At 38.2% G+C, this 21,488-nt stretch overlaps 1 protein-coding gene and 1 long non-coding RNA gene across 3 annotated transcripts in view; both read right to left on the bottom strand.

The window, feature by feature from the left end:
* Positions 1-4,095: 4,095 nt before the first annotated feature.
* LOC131354894 (uncharacterized) lies at positions 4,096-8,983 on the bottom strand. Its single transcript, XR_009204792.1, has 5 exons — positions 8,715-8,983; positions 8,551-8,628; positions 8,352-8,423; positions 7,811-7,872; positions 4,096-5,453 (listed from the first exon to the last, which is right to left on the bottom strand). It is a non-coding gene; the product is annotated as an uncharacterized LOC131354894 (long non-coding RNA).
* Positions 8,984-18,565: 9,582 nt separating this feature from the next.
* Positions 18,566-21,488, bottom strand: part of sh3rf1 (SH3 domain containing ring finger 1) — a 44,414-nt gene continuing 41,491 nt past the window's right edge. Inside the window, exon 12 of one of the 2 annotated variants that reach the window (XM_058392360.1) lies at positions 18,566-21,224. In XM_058392360.1, coding sequence (XP_058248343.1) covers positions 20,925-21,224 — 300 coding nt within the window. In that variant the 3' untranslated portion in view covers positions 18,566-20,924. The remainder of the gene's footprint in view (positions 21,225-21,488) is intronic. The other variant, XM_058392361.1, reaches the window with a different exon arrangement.

Here is a 21,488-nt window from a genome sequence, read left to right as displayed (position 1 = left end):
GGATAGTAAGAGAAATGGGGTAGGTGTGGTCCTGAAGGAGGAGTTTGTGAGGAATGTTCTGGAGGTGAAGAGAGTGTCAGACAGGGTGATGAGTCTGAAGTTAGAGGTTGAAGGGGTGATGTTGAATGTTGTTAGTGGTTATGCCCCACAGGTAGGTTGAGTTAGAGGAAAAAGAGAGATTCTGGAGTGAATTAGATGAGGTGATAGAGAGTATTCCCAAGAGTCAGAGAGTGGTGATAGGAGCAGATTTTAATGGACATGTTGGTGAGGAGAACACAGGTGATGAGGAGGTGATGGGCAAGTTTGGAGTTAAGGAAAGGGACCTTGAAGGACAGATGGTAGTGGACTTTGCTAAGAGGATGGACATCACTGTGGTTAACACTTATTTTCAGAAGAAGGAGGAGCATGGAGTGGCTTACAAGAGTGGACGTAGGAGCACACAGGTAGACTACATCCTATGTAGAAGAGGCAAGCTGAAAGAGATTAGTGACTAGGTTAAGGAAGGTAGTGGAAATTTGTGAGCAGCAGTATGGCTTCATGCCCAGAAAGAGCTTGGAGAAAGTGTATGACAGGGTGCCGAGAGAAGAGCTGTGGTACTGTATGAGGAAGTCAGGAGTAGCAGAGAAGTATGTCAGAGTGGTGCAGGACATGTATGAGAGGAGCAGGACAGTGGTGAGGTGTGCTGTAGGGCAGACAGAGGAGTTCAAAGTGGAGGTGGGACTGCATCAGGGATCGGCTCTGAGCCCCTTCCTGTTTGCTATGGTGATGGACCAGTTGTCAGAGGAGGTCAGACAGGAGTCTCCTTGGACAATGATGTTTGCAGATGACATTGTGATCTGTAGTGAGAGCAGGGAGCAGGTGGAGGAAAACCTGGAGAGGTGGAGGTTTGCGCTGGAGAGAAGAGGAATGAAAGTCAGTCGAAGTATGACTGAGTAAAGGTATCGGGAGTTCTGTGTGATGGAAAAATATCAGCGAGAATCAAGGGGAAGGTGTACAAGACAGTGGTGAGACTGTCTTGTCTTGAGTGTCACTGAGGAAGAGAGTCAGAGCTGGAGGTAGCAGAGCTGAAGATTTTGAAGTTCTCTTTGGGAGTGACATGGTTGGACAGGATTAGGAACGAGTACATCAGAGGGACAGCTCATGTTGGATGTTTGGGGGACAAAGACAAAGGCCAGATTAAGATGGTTTGGACAGGTTCAGAGGAGGGAGAGTGAGTATATTGGTAGGAGAATGTTGGACATGGAGCTGCCTGGCAGGAGGCAAAGAGGAAGGCCAAAGAGGAGGTATATGGATGTAATAAATGAGGATATGAAGCTAGTGGGTGTAAGTGTTGAGGATGCAGAAGATAGGGATAGGTGGAGAGAGATGATTCGCTGTGGCCACCCCTGAAGGGAAAAGCTGAAAGAAGAAGTAAAGCCCCCCTAAAAATGGCCTAATGACGCCCATGGCAGTGACAGAGAGACAGCAGTGACAGAGAGACAGCAGAAAAAGGTGTGAAATTCACACACCTCTATTTACAGCTAAGACCAGAGTGAAGAAGTGATGTACAAGTTACAGGAAATAACTTTTCTACTATGCTTTATATGAGTTATTATAGATACATTCAATAAGACAGAGATTGTGAGAGATGTAATTCAGTAAATGTGTAAAAACATACACTGTAATAGATTAACACTGTCTTTGAACAGTTTACTTAGAAGAATATGCTGTTCTTGAAATGTACTATTTTATTGTTATTAATTCTCTAAATTTTAAACATTTAACAGTTTGTTAGTTGAGGATCAGAGCTGAACTCCGGCCTACTGTAAACCCAGTCTGGACAGAAACCACATGAACTAAACACAAAGCAGCTGAACTAAGAACTGATTTCTGTAATAGAAAATAGAAAATAACTTCACTCACCTGCAGCCACGTGAAACACGACAGACAAAAGATACAATCTCATGACTGATTCTGCACACACACCAGTCTGACACACTGTCTGAGTGTCTCTCTTTATATACTTTGGTTTTCAGGAAATGACAACAACCAATATGTAATTTCTCTTTTTTGAAAATGTATTTCATCACTCACACACACACACCACGGTCAGGGGATACATATATCTCCATACAATAAAAGACCGAATCAACAACAGTAGACTTCACGGGCCAAACTTCTTCAAACTTCAAACTTTAGGCTTTACAACATGTAAATAATAATAATAATAATAATAATAATAATAATAATAATAATAAACCATAAATAAATAAATAAATAAATAAATAATAAAATAAAATAAAATATCACATGCCTTTGGTGAGTATATTAAAATCAAAACAGGGCATGAGCTGTTATATTAACTTCACTTTTCAACACTCTTTAATTTTAGTGTTTGGGACAAAGCTGTAATGTACATCAGTATATTCACCAGCAAGTGTGTTTCCTGAGACTTTTAAAGACACATTTACTACATGTAAGCTGAGGAGAACTTAGATGCTGTTGACATGTTATGAAAAGTAAGATCAGTCATAGGAGTATAATTTTACTTATTTACATGAGTTAATAGAGTTTAAAATGTTTTTTTAATGTTTTATATTTAATTAGTTATTCATTATTTGATTATAGAGGTATGGTTTAGCGACTAAGTGGCGTCATTAAGTTCCTACTACAGCTGGTCTACAGATAATTACTCATTACCGATATAAAGCTATGTCCAGATTTCTGCAGAAAAAAAGAAAGAAGGCCTAGTGTCTCTAATTCATGAACAGGATACTGTAATATTATATTCCTTCACATAGCCACGCTTACTCAGACTTTTGGGTAAAGTTGTAAAGCTGTATTTGAGAATGTTTTCTGTTAAAAGTCCTTTATAAATAACATTCTGTTGAAGTAAACAGGACAATTTACTGTGATGTTTATCTTCCATTAATTTACTTTTCTCTTAGAGGAAGTCTAAGAACTGTTAATAAAATAATTTAAAATGAAGTTTGAGTAACATTCATCTGCAGCATCTATATTTTGTTTTTTGGAAGATTTGGGAGGCAGATGCAGAGTTTATGAGTGAAGTGAAGCAGCGACAATTTCCACTCTGAGCTGAAATCATTCCATAATCACTCGGCTCTAGCTCCACACCGGGTTGAACATTTCCCACTCCTCACTTCCTCCTCACTCTGTGTTCACTCCATGGCAACATTTGTGCCTAATTACTGCTTCACTGTAAATATTTATGATTTATTAATTTAGTTTGAAATACCACAAACCTCTGTGCAGAAGATGCATTCAGTTTAAGATATATACACAATACTAGGAGAAAAACATCAAAGTGTTTTATTAGAACACTAATATTAGACCAAGCCTATAAATTATCGTTTATTTCACAAAAATGTAGAAGGACCAAACAAAAACATTACATTAAGCAAAATGACAAATTAACAAACTAAAATAAGTGAATTAAATTGCGAAATAAAAAATCACTTTCAACAAACTTTTAAATTAACCTTAGAAACTATAATTCTCTGAACGGAAAAACACTTTATCCGCAAAACTATATCTCCAATGCTGTTTGCTTTCAGAAAAACAAACTTTTACAAAATGGCAGGTTTCAAGCACATGTACTGACTGCTGGACATTTGGGCAGCAATAGAGAACACCTACACTGACCAAGCCACATCTTTCTGTCAGTGGTGTTTAACAGTGCTGAACACATGAACTCATTATATACTCATGTATAATGGGTTGTTAACATGTGTTGTGATCGTGTGGAGCGGTAGTGGTGCACTCTTGGAACGAGAGAAAACTATGATGCTCTGACTTTCAAAAAATCCTCTATGCCCTCTGCTGGCCAGGCAGGAAAGTGTCTTGTGGCAAATATAAATAGGCTCTAACTTTTCGTTATGCTGCCTGAGTACCTGCTTTCATTCTGTATAGCATCTTTGACCATTACATGAGAATAAGTGTTACGTACCTAGGGAAGTACAGGAACAATAACCTTGATGTAGTGTTGAGTGGACACGAATGATTGTAACAGGACAGGAGGTAGAAGACAGAATATTAACTTTAATAGAAAAGATTACGGACAACACGGGAAGACACGGAACAGAATGTGACAGGGGAGCTAGTCTCACAATTGTAGGACAACATGGGCAGTGCCAAAAAAAAAAAAAAAGGCTCTGTTTTAGTTGACTAATCTAACTAACAACAGCAAAGAAAACTAACTGGCTACCCTAGGCTAAACTAAACTAGGCTAAAAGTGGGTGGCACCTGCCCCATTACTTCAGGTGTCTGTACAATCAAATTCCTACGTGGTGCAATGTAGGGGCACGTACAGTCTTGCCTGTTCTCAAACCAAATGAGCTAAGGTTAAAGGGAGTGGCTAGCAAGGCCAAAAGGGACAACAATTAACAAGGAGAACAAACAAACACAACAGCTAACACAAATTAGCAAGGTCAACAAAGGTTAACAAGGCTAGAAGGGCCAACAAAGGCTAGCAAATCTAACAAGGGTTAATAAAGTTAACAAGGGCTAACAAAGCTGTTGCATTCCTGTTCCTCATTTAACAAGGGCTTTCCATCTCACACACACACACACACACAAATCACTACTATTATATAATACATATAACCATATATATGATAAAGCTATGTCCAGATTTCTGCAGAAAAAAAGAAAGAAGGCCTAGTGTCTCTAATTCATGAACAGGATAATATTATATTCCTTCACATAGCCACGCTTACTCTTTACAACTTTTGGGTAAAGTTGTAAAGCTGTATTTGAGAATGTTTTCTGTTAAAAGTCCTTTATAACTAACATTCTGCTGAAGTAAACAGGACAATTTACTGTGATGTTTATCTTCCATTAATTTACTTTTTTATCCTTTATTTTTTTTCCATCAATAATGTATTCATTTTTAACACATTTATAACAAATTATAAAGACATTATGCATAATTTCTAGGTTAGAAATACACATTTAGTCCAGTAAAATTCAATAATCCTCTTTTTTACCCAAGATCTTTAAAAGACAAGAAGAGGAACTTCTATAGCAGTCTTCTTACACAACAGCATGATGGCAAAAGCTTTTCTAGAGCAATTGTTTCTTAACCTGATATAACAATGTTACACATCAGATACAAAATGACAAAGACTATTAAAATATAATTAGCAAAATTATTTATCAGCAATTTTTGTACAGATTAAAATCGAATGCAGAACAACAGAATCAGCTATATTATTTTAAAATGTATAAAAATCGTAAATATTGCGAATCCCATGCTTGACCATGGTGTATATTTAATATATGTTTTCAACATAATTCTATAATATCTGAGAATGTGTCTATATTTCCATTGGATTAGTTTGTAATGATGCTCTCCAGTGATCATCTGGACCCGTGTTGCTCCGGCTGCGTTAATGTGGGTCAGTAGAGTAGCAGGTGTAAATGACAGTAGTAAATAAAGTGGCATCAGACATAACCTGAGGAAAAAACAGAACATGAAAATTATACATATATCACACAGAGAAATTCTATGGCTTTTACTGCTGGCTCCAAGACACCAAAACAAACTAACGAAACTGGCCTGGACAAAAATGATGGTCCCCCTAAAAATGATTGAAAATAATTTGACCATAAGGACATGTTAAACTAAAGTGTGTCCTGTAATTAGCATCACAGGTGTCTTCAAACTGTAATGTAATCAAACTGACTGTAATCAGTCAGTCTGCCTATTTAAAGGGTGAAAAGTAGTCACTGTGCTGTTTGGTATCATGGTGTGCACCACACTGAACATGGACCACAGAAAGCTAAGGAGAGACTTGTCTCAGGAGATTAGAAGGAAAATTATAGATATGTTAAAGGTAAAGGCTATAAGACCATCTCCAAGTAGCTTTATGTTCCTGTTACTATAGTTGCCCATATTATTCAGAAGTTTAAGGTCCACAGGACCAACCTCCCTGGACATGGCCTCAAGAGGAAAATCGATGACAAATTGAAGAAACAGATAATACTAATTGGTAACCAAAGAGCCCAGAACAACTTCCAAAGAGATTAGAGGTGAACTCCAGGGTCAGGGTACATCAGTGTCAGATCGCACCATCCATCGCTGTTTGAGCCAAAGCGGACTTAATGGAAGAAGATCAAGGATGACTCTACTGTTGAAAGCAAATCATAAAATCGCGAGACTGGAATTTGCCAAAATATATATTGACAAGACACAAAGCTTCTGGAAAAATGTCCTTTGGACAGATGAGACAAAACTGGAGCTGTTTGGCAAGTCACATCAGCTCTATGTTCAGAGATGCCAAAATGATGCATACAAAAAAAGAACACTGTACCTACTGTGAAACATGGAAGAGGTCCAGTTATGTTCTGGGGCTGCTTTGCTGCATCTGGCACAGGGTGTCTTGAATCTGTGCTAGGTACAATAAAATCTCAAGACTATCAAGGCATTCTGAAGCGAAATGTGCTGACCAATGTCAAAAAGCTGGGTCTCAGTCACAGGTCATGGGTCCACCAACAGGATAATGACCCAAACCACACAGATAAAAACACCCAAGAATGGCTAAGAACAAAACATTGGACTATTCTGAATTGGCCTTCTATGAGTCCTGATCTAAATCCCATTGATCATCTGTGGAAAAATCTAAAACATGCAGTCTGGAGAAGGCACCCTTTAAACCTGAGACAGCTGGAGTAGTTCGCTCATAAGGACTGGGCAAAAATACCTATGGACAGGTGCAGAAGTCTCATTGAGAGTTACAGAAATTGCTTAATTGCAGTGATTGCCTCAAAAGGTTGTGCAACAAAATATGTTAAGGTAAGATGGTACCCTTAAGTAAGTTAAGGGTACCATCATTTTTGACAGGCCAGTTTCATTCGTTTTTTTTAATGCTTCTGTTGAACAACAATTCAAAAGCAATGTCTTATTTAAATTTTTCTGATTTGATTTTCCAAATGTAATGTCATTTGCTGTAGTTTTACTGTGCATCAACCATATTTAGTTCTGTTTCTCGTTTTTGGGCTTTGGTTTCTGTTTCGGATTTGTTTGCATTACTGATGCCTTCTCATGTTTATGCCTTCTTCTGCCTGTTGTACTTTGCCTTACATCTTGTGTCTTGGACTGTTTGTTGCTTCTAATAAAATCTGCAAAGGAATTCTAACCTAGATAAGAACCACAGGTTTTGATGGCAATAAAATATATACTTCTCATGTCAGCCTGAGGCTTAACAAAGTGACGCTACCAAGTGCACTTTTCTAATGTCCCTGCTTATAGACAAGGCCTTAAAGTGGGTGTTGACTGTCTGGGAGAGCGACCCACCAATTCGGAGCTCCTTCATGTACTTTTCTCAACAAATATGCTATGTTTGAATACCCAGCTGGGGGGCAAAGATGCGTCAGTGCAACTGCTGCAATTTCATCAGGGCCAATCCACTGCTGACAACTATGCTCTCCAGTTTTCTATGCTCACCACTCAAAACAGATGGAATGATGCAGTACAAAAGGCCATTTTTCAGGAGGTATTAAGCCACAGAATACAAGCTCTGCTCACCTGCAGTGATGAGTTGCTTTCCTTGTCACAGTTCATCAATCTAGCTATTAAGTTGGACAATCTCTTATGCAACCAGTCTCCTTCTCGCTCGCTTCTCACAGACGGAGAGACCTCCAGTTCTAGGCTTAGCAAGGGTTTCTAATAGTTTCTCCGCTATATCATCATTATTTTGTGGTAGATATGACACTTTGTTGCAGGTATTTTAACTTTTTTCAGTCAAAACCATCATCCTTCTTTCACTTCTGGCCATAAAGGATGGCAGGTCTGGTCTGCATGTATACTAACCTGATTCTCCAGCTTATAGTCCAGACATCCTTCAGTAGTCACCTTCTCTTCACATTGTCCTCCTAAAAAATCATCAGAAATTAAACCTTTTAGTGTAAACTTCAGAATTTTACTTTCTGAAATGATCATGCAAGGTGTGCAGGCTGCTGTTTCAAATCAAATACATTAACACTCAAGGCAATATCACACACTAAGTGATCCAATGAGCTACATTTAAAAAAAAAATCTTTGCAGTGCTTGTTATAAGATAGTTATAGTATTTAAATATGTTTTGGGCCAGAATGCTGGTGAACAGACAGACTCACTGACTGACTGCTGTATTGACCTACATACTGACTTCAAGACTGATTTACTGGCTGTCCTGTCTTGATTTCCAAAGTGGGAATTTGTAGAAATTGAGTAGAAAAACAATAAAGCAACAACTAAATGTTTAGGATTAAATGAAGTATAAATTAAAGGTCATGTAAAGCAACCTCACAATCTCAAAATTCTACCAATTTTAGTTCAATTAATATAAAAAACTCAGTGTGTGGGGGGGTACCTTTGTATCTCCGACAAATAAAGGCCACTACTCCGACTATGACCAAAAGAAAAACAGCCATAAAAACGAATACTGTGTAAAACACACACACACACACACACACACACACACACACATATGTTAATAAATATAATAATACTGTCATCTTTTTTCATTGCTGATGAAAAGTTTTGGCACCCAGAGGGAGGCTGCTGTTTACCTTGTTCCAGTGTTGTTGAGGGTGATGCAGATGGAGAGTTTGTTGTATTCTGAGGCTGTTCTGATGTAGGTCTTAAGACTAAAGATGATTTATTACTGTTATTATTAGTATGGCACATGACACTGGAGTAAAGCATGTTCACAGTCATTAATGAAAAAATGTACCTTTAACATTTAGTCTGAAATCTTTTCTCTCTGCCTGTACAGAACATCTGTAGTTTCCCTGGTCCTCTTCAGTCAGGTCTGATAGGAGTAGAGAGAGGTTTCCTGGAGAGTTTTTACTGACCAGTTTGACTCTGTTTCTGTGATGTCCAGTCTGTTCAGGGTAAATTTCCTGATAATGATTGCTATTAGATTCTGTTGGTATTGAAAACTCCCATTTTAGAGGGAGTTAATCATGTATGTTTGTTTGTTTATATTTAGTTTACTTAGGATCATATTTTAGTGTTGGGTAGGTTAGGAAATTCCCAACAATTTATTGAAAGTGGAATGGCTCCCCCTTTTAGTTGTCATAGCTAGTCTTGCTAGACCCCTTGACTGCATTCTGCCCTCAAACTACATTGTCTTTAATCATTACATGACAATAAACATACCTATTTGCTGCAAAATCATGTAGAACTTGATAATTATGGGCAAACAGCTTTGCTAAAGCTGAAAGCACAGAAAGCACTGATCTATTACTCCATTGTAATGACATGCAGATTTGGATAATCATGTTTGTGCTTCATTTCATTTGGCAACCACACAAACCTTCCAGTAGTGACTGCAGTTCACAAATTACAGCTATTCTTTTGGGTTCACGTTTTGAAAAGAGGTCGTGTTGTATGCCTCTGCCTCCGAGCTGATATCAGGGAAAAATAATGCCAAAATGAACCACACAGAGTCAGGGTTCGAGTAGAAATGCTTTTTCAGAGTTTATTGATTATGTACTGTGGATGGTACCATTTAGAAACAATAAAGCTGGCTTTGGACTGCAGTTGATATCATCGGTTTTGCTACAATGGTTAAGGATTACAGTTCTATGACAACAGTTTTGCACTCAAGTCTCCATCAGTGAAGAGTTGATAACTAAACTAAACTAACATAGACTTCATATTAAATATAGAATGAATTTCCAGGTTACACAGTAGAACTTCCTGACCATACCGTATACAGTTATAGAAGGAAAATTGTTTAATAACACTATCCGGTGTCACCCAGACGATGATGGAGGTTTCTTATTTATATGGTCTCGGGGAGTTTTTCTGTTGTCACTGGCTAATTAGGAATAAAAGTTAAAAATGTATATCCTGAAATTTATATCCTGGAGCTTTGACAAAAAACCAGAGATGACGCTATCCACTGAATCACCACACTGCTCACAGAGCCACAGATTTACACCTTTGTATAGATGGTAATGAAGTGACAATAAAAACATCTGGATACAGCTATATTAGAAATCAGCTGTTTTTAGTGATTTCTTTTCTTTGTATTCTAAAATGTATTCTATTTTACTGAATTGTGTCAATTTTGAAAATGTGAACACTGTTCATAAATGATGTAACTAATTGTAAAAAATAAAAACTCTGAATATGATGTAATGTAGGAAATGATGTCAGTGGTCAGAGCGACAGCAGAGAAAGGAGTGAAATTCAAACGCATCTATTTATAGCTAATTTCAGAGTGAAGAAGTGATGTAAAAGTTACAGGAACTTTTCTACTGTACTTTATATAAGTTATTATAGATATTCAATAAGACAGAGATTGTGAGAGATATGTAAAAATGAGATGTGTAAAAACATACACTGTAAGTATTATAGGGATGTAAAATAATCTCACTGTAAAATCAGGTCTAAATAAGGACATTATTACACAAGGCATGACGTACATTTACCTTGTATATAAAGATTAACATTGTCGTCGGAAAGCTTAAATAGAAGAACATGCTGTTCTTGAAATATACATTTTAGTAAAAAAAAATTCCATTAAAATACAAAACCAGTAATTAATTTTTTTTTCTTGTTTAGACTCTAGTTAATAAACATTCAGCAGTGTTTGGTTAGTTAGTTCAGGATCAGAGCTGAACTCCGGCCTACTGTAAACCCAGTCTGGACAGAAACCACATGAACTAAACACAAAGCAGCTGAACTAAGAACTGGCTAATATTCTCTCTCCTTTCTGTAATAGAAAATAGAAAATAACTTCACTCACCTGCAGCCACGTGAAACACGACAGACAAAAGATACAAGCACTTCATCATTACTGATTCTTCTGTACACACACATACCAGTCCCTCAGCGTGAAACACACACACACTCTGACACACTGCCTGAGTGTCTCTCTTTATATACTCTGGTTTTCAGGAAATCCCTATTTCTTAATTTGAAATTGTATTTCATCACTCTTTCCATGATACACACACACACACACACACCCACCCACACACACATAAATACATACATCTATGTGTGTATCCAAGGACTGAATCAAAACAGTAAACTTCAGGAGCAAATATTTTTCAAAAAGTATTTGTCAATAATAATAATAATAATAATAATAATAATAATAATAATAATAATAATAATAAACAGATAATGTGAATTTAGTGTATATAAAAAGAACTGATGGTTCTGTAACGCCAATATCAACACCGCCACACACCGGGAGATGTCTGTCCCGGAGGTCATGAAAGGGCTCAAACGAGCCAGGAGCAGAGCACCATTAACCTTGTAAGACCCAGGACTGGGGTCCGGGTCCGAGTTATAGAACCTGATAAGGGTGTGCAGAGAGGACCAACCTGCCACAGCCTAAATATCCAGCAGGGGACTGCCCCTAGCCTGAGTGCTGGACAAGGTGATACACCTAGTGGAGTGAGCCATAATCCCTAGGGGCGAAGTCGCACAGTGCACCTCATAACCCTAGGAGATCGCTACCATTACCCAGCACAAGGTTCTGCTTGATGATCATATTGAAAATTGCCATATGTATTCCACCATCATGCACTCTATAGTGTAAAGATCTGGTGCACCAACCTAAACCTCTTCAGGCAATCTGTGTGCTATGAGAGACAGGAGCCCTCCGAAATGCCATGGATGGGGCGGCTGTCTAGGACCACTCCCCAACCTGAGAGGGGGCACCTGTCGAAAAAGTCTTGCAACGATGACACACCCTAAGAGTTTCACCTAAGGTAAGAAGGGTACAAAGCTCATGATGCATAACCCTTGGGTGTCTGCATGGGTGAAAAGAGTTAAAGCTTTGGCCGCTACAACCATGAGCCGAGCACCTTCTAAGCCTAGGTGTCAGAGAGACAGTGGCTTAGTCAGATGTCCTTTACAACATCAAGGAGGGAATCCCCCTGAGCGTGACACAGACGTGCCCGCATCATGGCTGAATCCCAAACTATCCCCAAGAAGGTGGTTCTCAGAGAGGGAGAAACAACACACTTTGCTGGGTTGAGGCCTAGGGACCTCACGTGGGCAAGCACGTCATCTCAATGCCTGGCTGCCATTTCCCTCAACTGAGCCAGGATGAGCCAGTCATCTGGGTAGTTGAGAACATGGATGCCCCAGGGTGCAATGATGGCAGAGCAGCCTACATGCACTTTGTGAGGTTGAGCAACAAGACTAGGCCTAAGGGAGAACTGGACACCAGTACAGTTCTCCCCAAAAGCAAACTGGATTTTATAGCCTTTTTCAACAGAACCCACTGCGACACACCTGGTAAACCCTAGCCCTCGGGCATTAGGATTCCCTTCTGGCTCGCCTGGTGGAGATGACCGACCCCAGGTCCTCTCTTGCTTGGGGGACCTGCCCCTAAGTGCTGGCTGGCCACCCAGATTTTTCACTGGGGGCTCGGGCTGCAACACTAGACTTTTTTCCGGCCTCAGCAGGCCAGGCTGGGGCCAGTGGCTACTGGTTGATAGCCCTAGCTCCTCACTGTGGCGAGGGAAGAAGTTTTGTCCCTTTCTTTTATCTCTGTCAGATTGCCTCTCTGTGGCAACCAAACGCAGTCATGATAGCATGGGCCGATTGCATGGACCATCTGCTTTGTGGCACGGAGGGTTCAGGCTTCAATAATGAGCCCCTCACTGCAGAAAGGTTCTTGATCAGGTCAGCTTGGCACCTTGACCTTCTCTATAAGGCTTACATGGCCTAATGGGGCTTCAGTGGGAGCACAGACTTTCTCCATGCAGTCGATGAAGGCGAGACATTGCTTGCAAGTGTTTCTTTAACCCTAGGCATCGCAGCATTCCCATGTTCATCAAAGCCCACAATGGCTGAATATTCAGCACTGGATAAGGAAAACAAACAGGCAGAATAAGGATTATTCCACAACCTCAACACCACAGTGTGGAGGTCTGGGAAAATAGGGGATGTCTGTATGGAGGTGAAGGACGGTGTGAAGTTAGGCAGTGATTGTCAAGCTCAGGGCAACAAACTAAGCATAGCAACAGCACATGTAATCACCTCCAGGAGCTGATTAGAGTCTGATGCAGACAGCATTATATTCTCATCTAGGTTAGGAGAAATTGCAAAGCATGCTCCCGGAGCCGACGCAGAGGTATTAGAGTCAGCTAAGAGGAAGGCAGAACCATGAATTTACAAAAAAAAAAAGCAGAAAAAATTAAAAAGGGTAAAAACAAGATTCTAGAATGCCCAATACTACAGATAATAGCCATTCACTGAAAGAATTCAAAAAAACAATTATTGGAAAAAAACACACAGATATTATAAACAGGAACCAATCAGAGGAAACACAAGACAAGCAATGAAGAAACTCAAATCATAAGAAAGAGAGATACAGTCTGCTGATCAGGCTTTCAATTGTCTGTCTCCATTAACAATCTTTTTTTTCTATTTTTAATGATTCTCCTTTCTGCTACAATATTAATGTAAATTTTACAAAAGCAATACTCTTTTACAACCATTATTCTGATTTCTGTTTAGTAGAATTAGTTTCTATTTCTATGCAGCATTTAATACTCCTTAGCATAAAGTATTACACATATTTTTTATCAGTTTAGAGTTACTTTCATTTTGAAATTTTTCAATTAATTGACCTTATAGCAGGTATCCTGCCGAAAAATCCAGCCTGGTTTGACCAGTTTTTAGCTACCAAGAGACAGCCAGAGCTGCTCAAACTGGTACAACATATTTTTTAGCTTCAGAGAGCATTAACAAAAACCTTAAACAGCAAATATCCTGTTTTCTCCTTTTTGTCTTAAAAATTTCTGTAAGTCACTGTGGATAAGGCCATCAGTGAAAAGCTGAAAATGTAAATGTACACATTTTAAGATCCTCCCAAGTTTGGCCCCTGAAATGCTCCATTAAGTTGGCCACTAGGTGGTGCCATAACACTTATAATGATAATGTGCATCACTGATTGATTTATTTATTTATTTGAATACCAATCCCTTTGTGCTTCAGTTATAGGAATCATCTATTGATTAATGTACAATTTTTACTCAACGCCTTTAAAAGTCACAAACAAGAACTTCTATAGCAGTCTATTTACACAAACGCCTTCTAGAGCATTCGATTCTTAACCTGATATTTGTAAGAACGATACACACAAGATATAAAATGTCACAAACACTCAAAATATAATTTGCTAGATTATTCATCAGCAGTTTTTAATGATTATCAGATAAAGTGAATGCAGAACAATTCCCTTAGCTAACATAATGAAGGTGAAGGTAACCAATTATCTGGAACCCACAACACACACATGTAAATGACTGAAAGTTATTTTTTCAACAGTAAAATTAAACACATACAAAAATCCCAACAGAGAAAATCTTTTGCTTGGCCATTTTGTGTATTTTGTATATTTTGTATATTCTATAATATCTGAGAATGTGTCTATATTTCCATTGGATTAGTTTGTTGTATTGCTGGTGTACTCAGTTTTCTCTCCAGTGTTAATCTGGACCTGAGCTGCTCCGGCTGTGTTAATGTGTTATGCAGTACAGAAAGTGACAAGATCAGATGCAGGCTGTGGAAAGACAGAAGAGGAAAATTACACATATAACACACATACAAATTCTGTGGGTTTTGCTGCTGACTCCAAGAAGCAGGTAAAATCCTGTAAAGACACAAATCTCCCTTCTTTCTTTCCACCATGTGTTGTTCTGATAGAAGCAGCAGAAGATCATTTCCTATCACTCAGTGTTCAGTGAAAGCATGTGTGGTTCATGTGTGTTACCTGCAGTGTATCACAAATACAACAAAAGCTCTAAAGGTAGAAACAGATCTGTTATAACTCATTGTACGTGTGCTAACCTGATCTGTCGGCTTTCCTTTACAGTCCTGATGTCCTTCAGTAATCCCGTTCTCTCCACATGTTCCTGCTGAAGAGAAAACCCCTCAGAAATCACACCTCTAGTGGTAACAACAACATTTTACTTTCTGAAGTGATCAAGTAAGGTGTGGAGGCTGCTGTTCTGTTTGACTCACACTCAGTGACTGACATTTAACACTTTACACTTAACTCAGTGTGTGTGTGTGTGTGTGTGTGTGTGTAGGCCTTTGTGCTTTTAAATATCCAACAAACAATGTTTTTAAAATAGGTTTTATTAATTATAGAACAGAAATATGTTTTTAATGCAGGTGGAGAGTTTGTTGTTTTACTTGGAGGCTGTTCTGATGGAGGTCTTCTGTCTGTTTTCCCCGAGTGTGTTGAAGTTTCTCTTCTTCCTCCTGAAAAGACAAAACATATTAAATCTAAAGGCTGTTTTTAATCACTGTTAGTAATATGACACATGACACTGGAGTAAAGCATGTTCACAGTCATTAATGAAAAAATGTACCTTTAACATTTAGTCTGAAATCTTTTCTCTCTGCCTGTACAGAACATCTGTAGTTTCCCTGGTCCTCTTCAGTCAGGTCTGATAGGAGTAGAGAGAGGTTTCCTGGAGAGTTTTTACTGACCAGTTTGACTCTGTTTCTGTGATGTCCAGTCTGTTCAGGGTAAATTTCCTGATAATGATTGCTATTAGATTCTGTTGGTATTGAAAACTCCCATTTTAGAGACTTTGGTTTGTTCTGTAGGTCAGTGCAGACACAGGGCAGAACTACAGACTCTCCTGTGAACACAGTCATGTCCTCTACCTCTGCCTTCTTCACCAGCTCACAGCCTGTAAACACAACATTTACAGTTAATAATAGAAATACTGCAATTATTAATATTCCCTGCTTGGAAATCACATTTTCTGCATAAAGAACATGTCAATCACCTGTTTAAATTCTATATTTATCCAAAATCAGGACCCTATACTGAAGCAGTAGTGACTTATTTTTATTTTAATAACTGCAAAACCTTCAGTTAAAATCTCAACAAATCAATATTTAATATCATTTAACTTCCTTTATTTCTGATAGTTATGCTCTTACAACTGGAAGTAATCATTAAGATACTTCACCTTCATAAAAACAATAAAATATTTATTAACATACATGTTAGCTTATAAACAAAGGTAAGACATTATTTAAACTTCTTTAATCTATATAAACCCTTCAGTACAACTGACATGTTATAATGCAATAATATTTTTAAAGTCAAGTCATCTTAATGTATCATCAGGCGGTTTATCATCAGTGTTTATCTTTGTTAATGTTAAATTAATATCACAGCTAATCAAGTGACACATTTCTGTAGACATTTAAGTTTTATTGTGTATTTAAATGCTTTACCCTTTAACATTAATCCTGATGTCTCTGTGTTTCTTCTCAGTTCTGCACCTGTAGTCTCCCTGATCCTCTTCTCTCAGGTCAGATATGAACAGAGACAGATTACCAGGAGAAATGTTATTAAACAGCTGAAGTCTGCCACGGTAGTGTTCATCATTTAACACGTCAGTCAGAGATCCTGTTCTGAAGGTCATCCAGGTGAATGTCTGAGGTTTGGTGTTCAGGTCAGAGCAGGAGCAGGGTAACAGAACTGAACCTCCTTGGTGTTGTGTGATTTCTACCAGGTCATTATCACCAGAGAGATCACAGCCTACAGAAACAAACATACAAAAACTCAGAATCTACTGAATTGTTTTATTGATTAGTAAAGGTTCAATACATAACTCACAGCTGATGGTGAGGGAAAAAAAAGTCATGAGGTTGCAGGATTTGTCCAGTTTGTCATTAAGAGGTTTACTTAAACACACAGGGTCAGTAGTGGTCAATCATCAGCTGTGTGTTAAATAGTTTTTTTTTTGATTTTGCAGTCATGTGTGTATTTTTAAATTCCAGAGAGCGGCTTGTAGTTAAACAGATTAACCTGAGTATAAAGACCAGTTGGAGAGAATAATATGACACATTTTCTGTGGTGAAGATGGCAGTCAGAAAAAGGTGCCATTTCGTAAGTGAAGTTGTTAGATGACCCCTAGGAATCCTGACTGACCAAGTAGACCTTAAAAGCCCAAACTGAATCCAGCTTGTCATATTACACAGAAACCATAAAGTCCTCCATCCAAAATCCAGTTTTGAGATTTAAATCCAGTTCTCTCTGCCTGATACAAAGCCCTGAAACTGAAGACTTCTTAAAAGTACTGAATAAATGTTTTCTCACAGTAAATTTCAATGTTAATACATGGAGTTGAAACATCTGCAATATAAGTCTATGTGGAATTGGTTAATGTAGAAAGAACAAACTCTACTGTCAGAGCTGTTGAAAAGAAAATTATTCAACACCTACAGACCAAGGAGATTCAAGAACATTTTGTCCATGAATCACCTGAGGGTGGGATTTGGTAAGACAGACAGGAAACCAGTTTTGAATTGTACATGTAGTTACTCCTACACCAGCCAAGAAGAAGATTATACAATTGGACAATTCACAAATAGAAAGAGAAAACAGAGAAAACATATTAATCCTGTCAACAATTACAAAAAAGTGGAAGTGGTTACTTTAGAAACAATGTTATTTTAAATATGTATAAAAGTTATGCATTGACATGCACGTGATTTGTCTTACAGCTGGAAGACTTATTATTATTACTATTATTATTATATAGAAAATACAACACTCTTTGGCCAGATTACAGAATTTAACACAAGACAACTAGTGCTAACGTCGTGCAATCAAAAATCTTGAAGCCTGAAATCTGACTAAAAATAAAAGTTCATCATTTTAGTAACATAAGACCTAAATTTATTCCATGTAAAAACTGCATTCTCAAACTTGACCACTAGATGCCGCCATAACGCTTCTAATGATAATGTGCATCAGGAACACGCATGTTCTGTCTGTCTGCACGCCGGTGTTTAAAGGATCAGCCATTCATCAGCCAATACAATTAATAAAAAGGTTCACAATATTAAAATCACACTACTAACTGTTTTACTGACACAATGTGTTTTAGCTTGATTGCATGATTACTCAGATACAACTGAAAAAGGAATAATTGTTATTAATAACACACACACAGAGAGAGAGAGACATCAAAGCTTGTTTACGCAGCTCTTCAGTTCAGATCTTGTGTACGCACGAGACTGCAGATGTTTCCTCAATCTCATTTGTATTCTGCCTCTGTGTCTGAACATTAAGTCTTAATTTTCCCTTTACACCTCCACCAGCTATAGATACCAGCTGTTCCCTTGTCCATCTCACTCCCACTGAACACACACACACTATCCTTGTGAGGACGTTGCATTAACATGACTGCCAAACAATGCTTTACCTCAGTAACACGATACAAAACAAGAACAGTCCAATCTATCAGACTTTCCTACTTTTGGGCTTACCGAGATATATACAAACTGAGGGTTGCACCATATACAGTGTATTTAGATGAATAACAGAAAATTCAGCAGGGTGTAGATGCTTTTGTGTTGTTGGTACGCAAGCACTTACTGCTGCATTGAACAACAAACTGTATGTGCACATGTTCAGAACACTATGAAGCACTCAGAACAGTTTATATATTTACTAAAATCACAGACATTAATCTTCATAATATTTCATCCTCACTTCTGGTGAAGCATCCAGATTGAATTGAACATTTCTGTTGAAAATGAGAAAGAAAAGAAGAGCAGCGCTGTAAAGGATCATTTGGAAATCAAGATCTTTTATTACAGTTAAGCACATTACAAAATGACTATTTCTTCCAATGATTTAGTACTGAATATGAGATCAACTTCACCACTAGCAGACGAGCATGTACTAAAAAACCAGTAACAAAAAGGGTTTTAAAAAACCAAAAAAAAAAAAACCAAAACAAATAATAATAATGAAAGAAGAGTAGGTGTTCAAGTCAGGTTTAGTACTGCATCTCTCTAACAAGGCATGAGAATCGTCCGGTCTAGCGCAATGAGGAACTGCCTAGACAGCTATATAGAAAAAACAAAAGGAAAGAAAAGAATAAAAGGCGTGTGTGAATGGAAAACATAAAAATAAAAAAAGATATGGAGTGAACTGGGGTGTCAGCTTCAGCCTGTATGTCTGGTTTTTTTTTTCCCCCATTTTGTGCAACTTTATTGACAGGATGATCTCAGGTGAACTCGACCACACAGCACAGGCACTTGAGCTTCCCGTAAAACAACAAAAAACAAAAACATCAGCTTGTTAGTTCATTGAGGTCCTACACCAGCAAACAATATATATACATACATATATATATATATTTTTGCAATCGTTTCTCACCAACACGAATCTAATCTAAAGATGTATCTACAGTTCTCCATCATGAAGGTTCAGGTAGAAATGTTTCTACTACTATTAAGTAAGAGATAAATTCTAACAGTATGTGGGTTTGGTCATGGATATAAGACGTCTTGATCTGAATCGTGATGGAATAAGAGTAAATGTCTATGGGTTATCTGGAAAAAGAAAAGCATCCGCTAATTCTGGATTTCAAATAAAGTCTTTAAGTAAATCAGTCATTAGTTATTACTGTGTTTTTATGAGCTAAAGAGGATGGTTAGAGGGGGGGAAAAAAAAAGTCCTGTTTTTGCATGCCAGAATTGCTAAAAGATGGGAGCTTGCAAGCTTTTTAATAAGTAGAAATAAGCCATGGATTTGTGGTATGATCTCTATTTGATCCGTAATGAAGCACCTCAAGCGAGATCGCATCATAAAACTTGCGAGACGTTTAAAACGACCTTCATGACAAAAAACGCTAGACGAAACTGTGAGGCAAACACAACAACAACAAAAAAAACAAAACAAAACGAACAAGAACACTGGGACGTTGAACCGACTCGAAGCCGCTCTCATCTGTTGCACCTTGAGCAAAAAAAGGTCAATCTGTCAGGTATAGTGCAATAGACTAAAATTAGCTGTAAATCAAGAACACACACACCATGACACACAAACACACAACAGCACAAGACGCCACAAGAGTAAAAGTATGAGTGTGCTTCAGTGATCCATCACTCAGCTGTCAGTTGTACTCTCATATGATTTTAAAAAAAAAAAAAAAAAAAAAAAAACACACAAAGGGAGCCAGCAGCTATCATACTTATAATATATAGAAATATAATTAGTACAATTTTGAGTTAAACATCTACATCCACCACCACCGCTCAGATGCTTTCTATGGAGTGTATCTTCTTTTTCTTTATTTTTTATTTTTTTAAGTTTTAAATATAAAAAGTTATATCAGAAGCATTAACCATACTACCTCTAATCCCTCTAAACCCCGAATAAAATCTACAGCAGATTCATTTACATCCCCATTCTTTACTCGACACCGAGTCGCTACGATTCATCGCACACGAGCCATTGCTTGTTTTACTTCGAGAAAGATTCGTTTTATGCTCATGATTTCACTAACCCATGTCATATCCGTATATATTTTTAGATGCACCGGATCAAATTCGTATACCAATATTCCTTTTTTTTTTTTAAAAATCAGTAGTAAATTAAAGTTCAACTCTATATTCAGGATGATCAACAGTAGTTTATCCGGGCAGTGAGCGACATCCGTTCTCCAGCCGTCTCCGTCCACCGATGACCGAGCGCCGCAAATCAGCGACACATCATGGGGGCAGCCAATCATAATTCACATTAAATCATCCATCAATCCCCTACAAGCAAAACTACAATGTCTTTTTTTTTTTTTTTTTTTTTAAAGGAGTATAATAAATTCAATTCATATTTTCCAGCTTTGCTCAGTTCACTCATAGATCAGCTCTGTTTGCTTATATACAATAAAGTGATGCCGTACAAGGCACGCAAGTTTAACCGTTCTGAAATACAGCTACATAAATTAACGGATTATCACATGACGAGCTCGGAGTCAGTTGAGCGCTGTCGGTTTTATACATGTGCTTGAGAAATGAAATGTGCTTTTTGTTTTCGAACATGTCTCTGTGTAAAACTGTAAGAGTGTGCACTGCTCCAAGAGGCCGTGAGAGCCTCATGGCGTCCAGGATGTGTTTATTAAAAAAAAAAAAAAAAAAAAAATTAATTTGTGCTTAGATCCATTCCCATGTACATACTGCTGATCATCGTTCGTCCGATATGTCCGTCATTCTCGGGAGTTGCTTGGTAACAGCACGGCTTAATTTTCGCCTGATAGCAAGCAGGTGTTTGAGTCAGATGCTGTCGACGAAGCTGCCGGGAAAGAGACCCGTCCGGCCGTTCCTCTGGAGCGTACCTTTGAACCAGCCGTCCTCGCGCTTCTTGTGCACGAATACAATGTCGCCCTCCTTCAGCTCCAGCTCGGCTTCGCTCTGTGGAGGGTAAGACACCACCACGCGGTACCTGTACAGGAAAGCCAACATTTAGCAGGTTAATCATCATGTGTTCAAACATCTGTAAGAAGAAGAAGAAGAAGAAGAGGAGGAGGAATAATGGAAGAATAACAATGAGATGACAAGGAGGAAGAAGGAAAATGAGGTGGAAGAAGGAGGATGGAGAAGAAGACAACGGTGCAGAAGACGATGAAGAAGAAGAAGGTGAAGGAAAAGGAGGATAGAAGAATAAGAATAAGATGAAGACAGAGTAGGAAAGAGGAATAAGGAGGAA

The sequence above is a fragment of the Hemibagrus wyckioides genome, linkage group LG06 (assembly GCF_019097595.1).
Source record: "Hemibagrus wyckioides isolate EC202008001 linkage group LG06, SWU_Hwy_1.0, whole genome shotgun sequence".
NCBI lineage: Eukaryota > Metazoa > Chordata > Actinopteri > Siluriformes > Bagridae > Hemibagrus > Hemibagrus wyckioides.
This window is presented reverse-complemented; position numbering and strand designations above follow the sequence as displayed.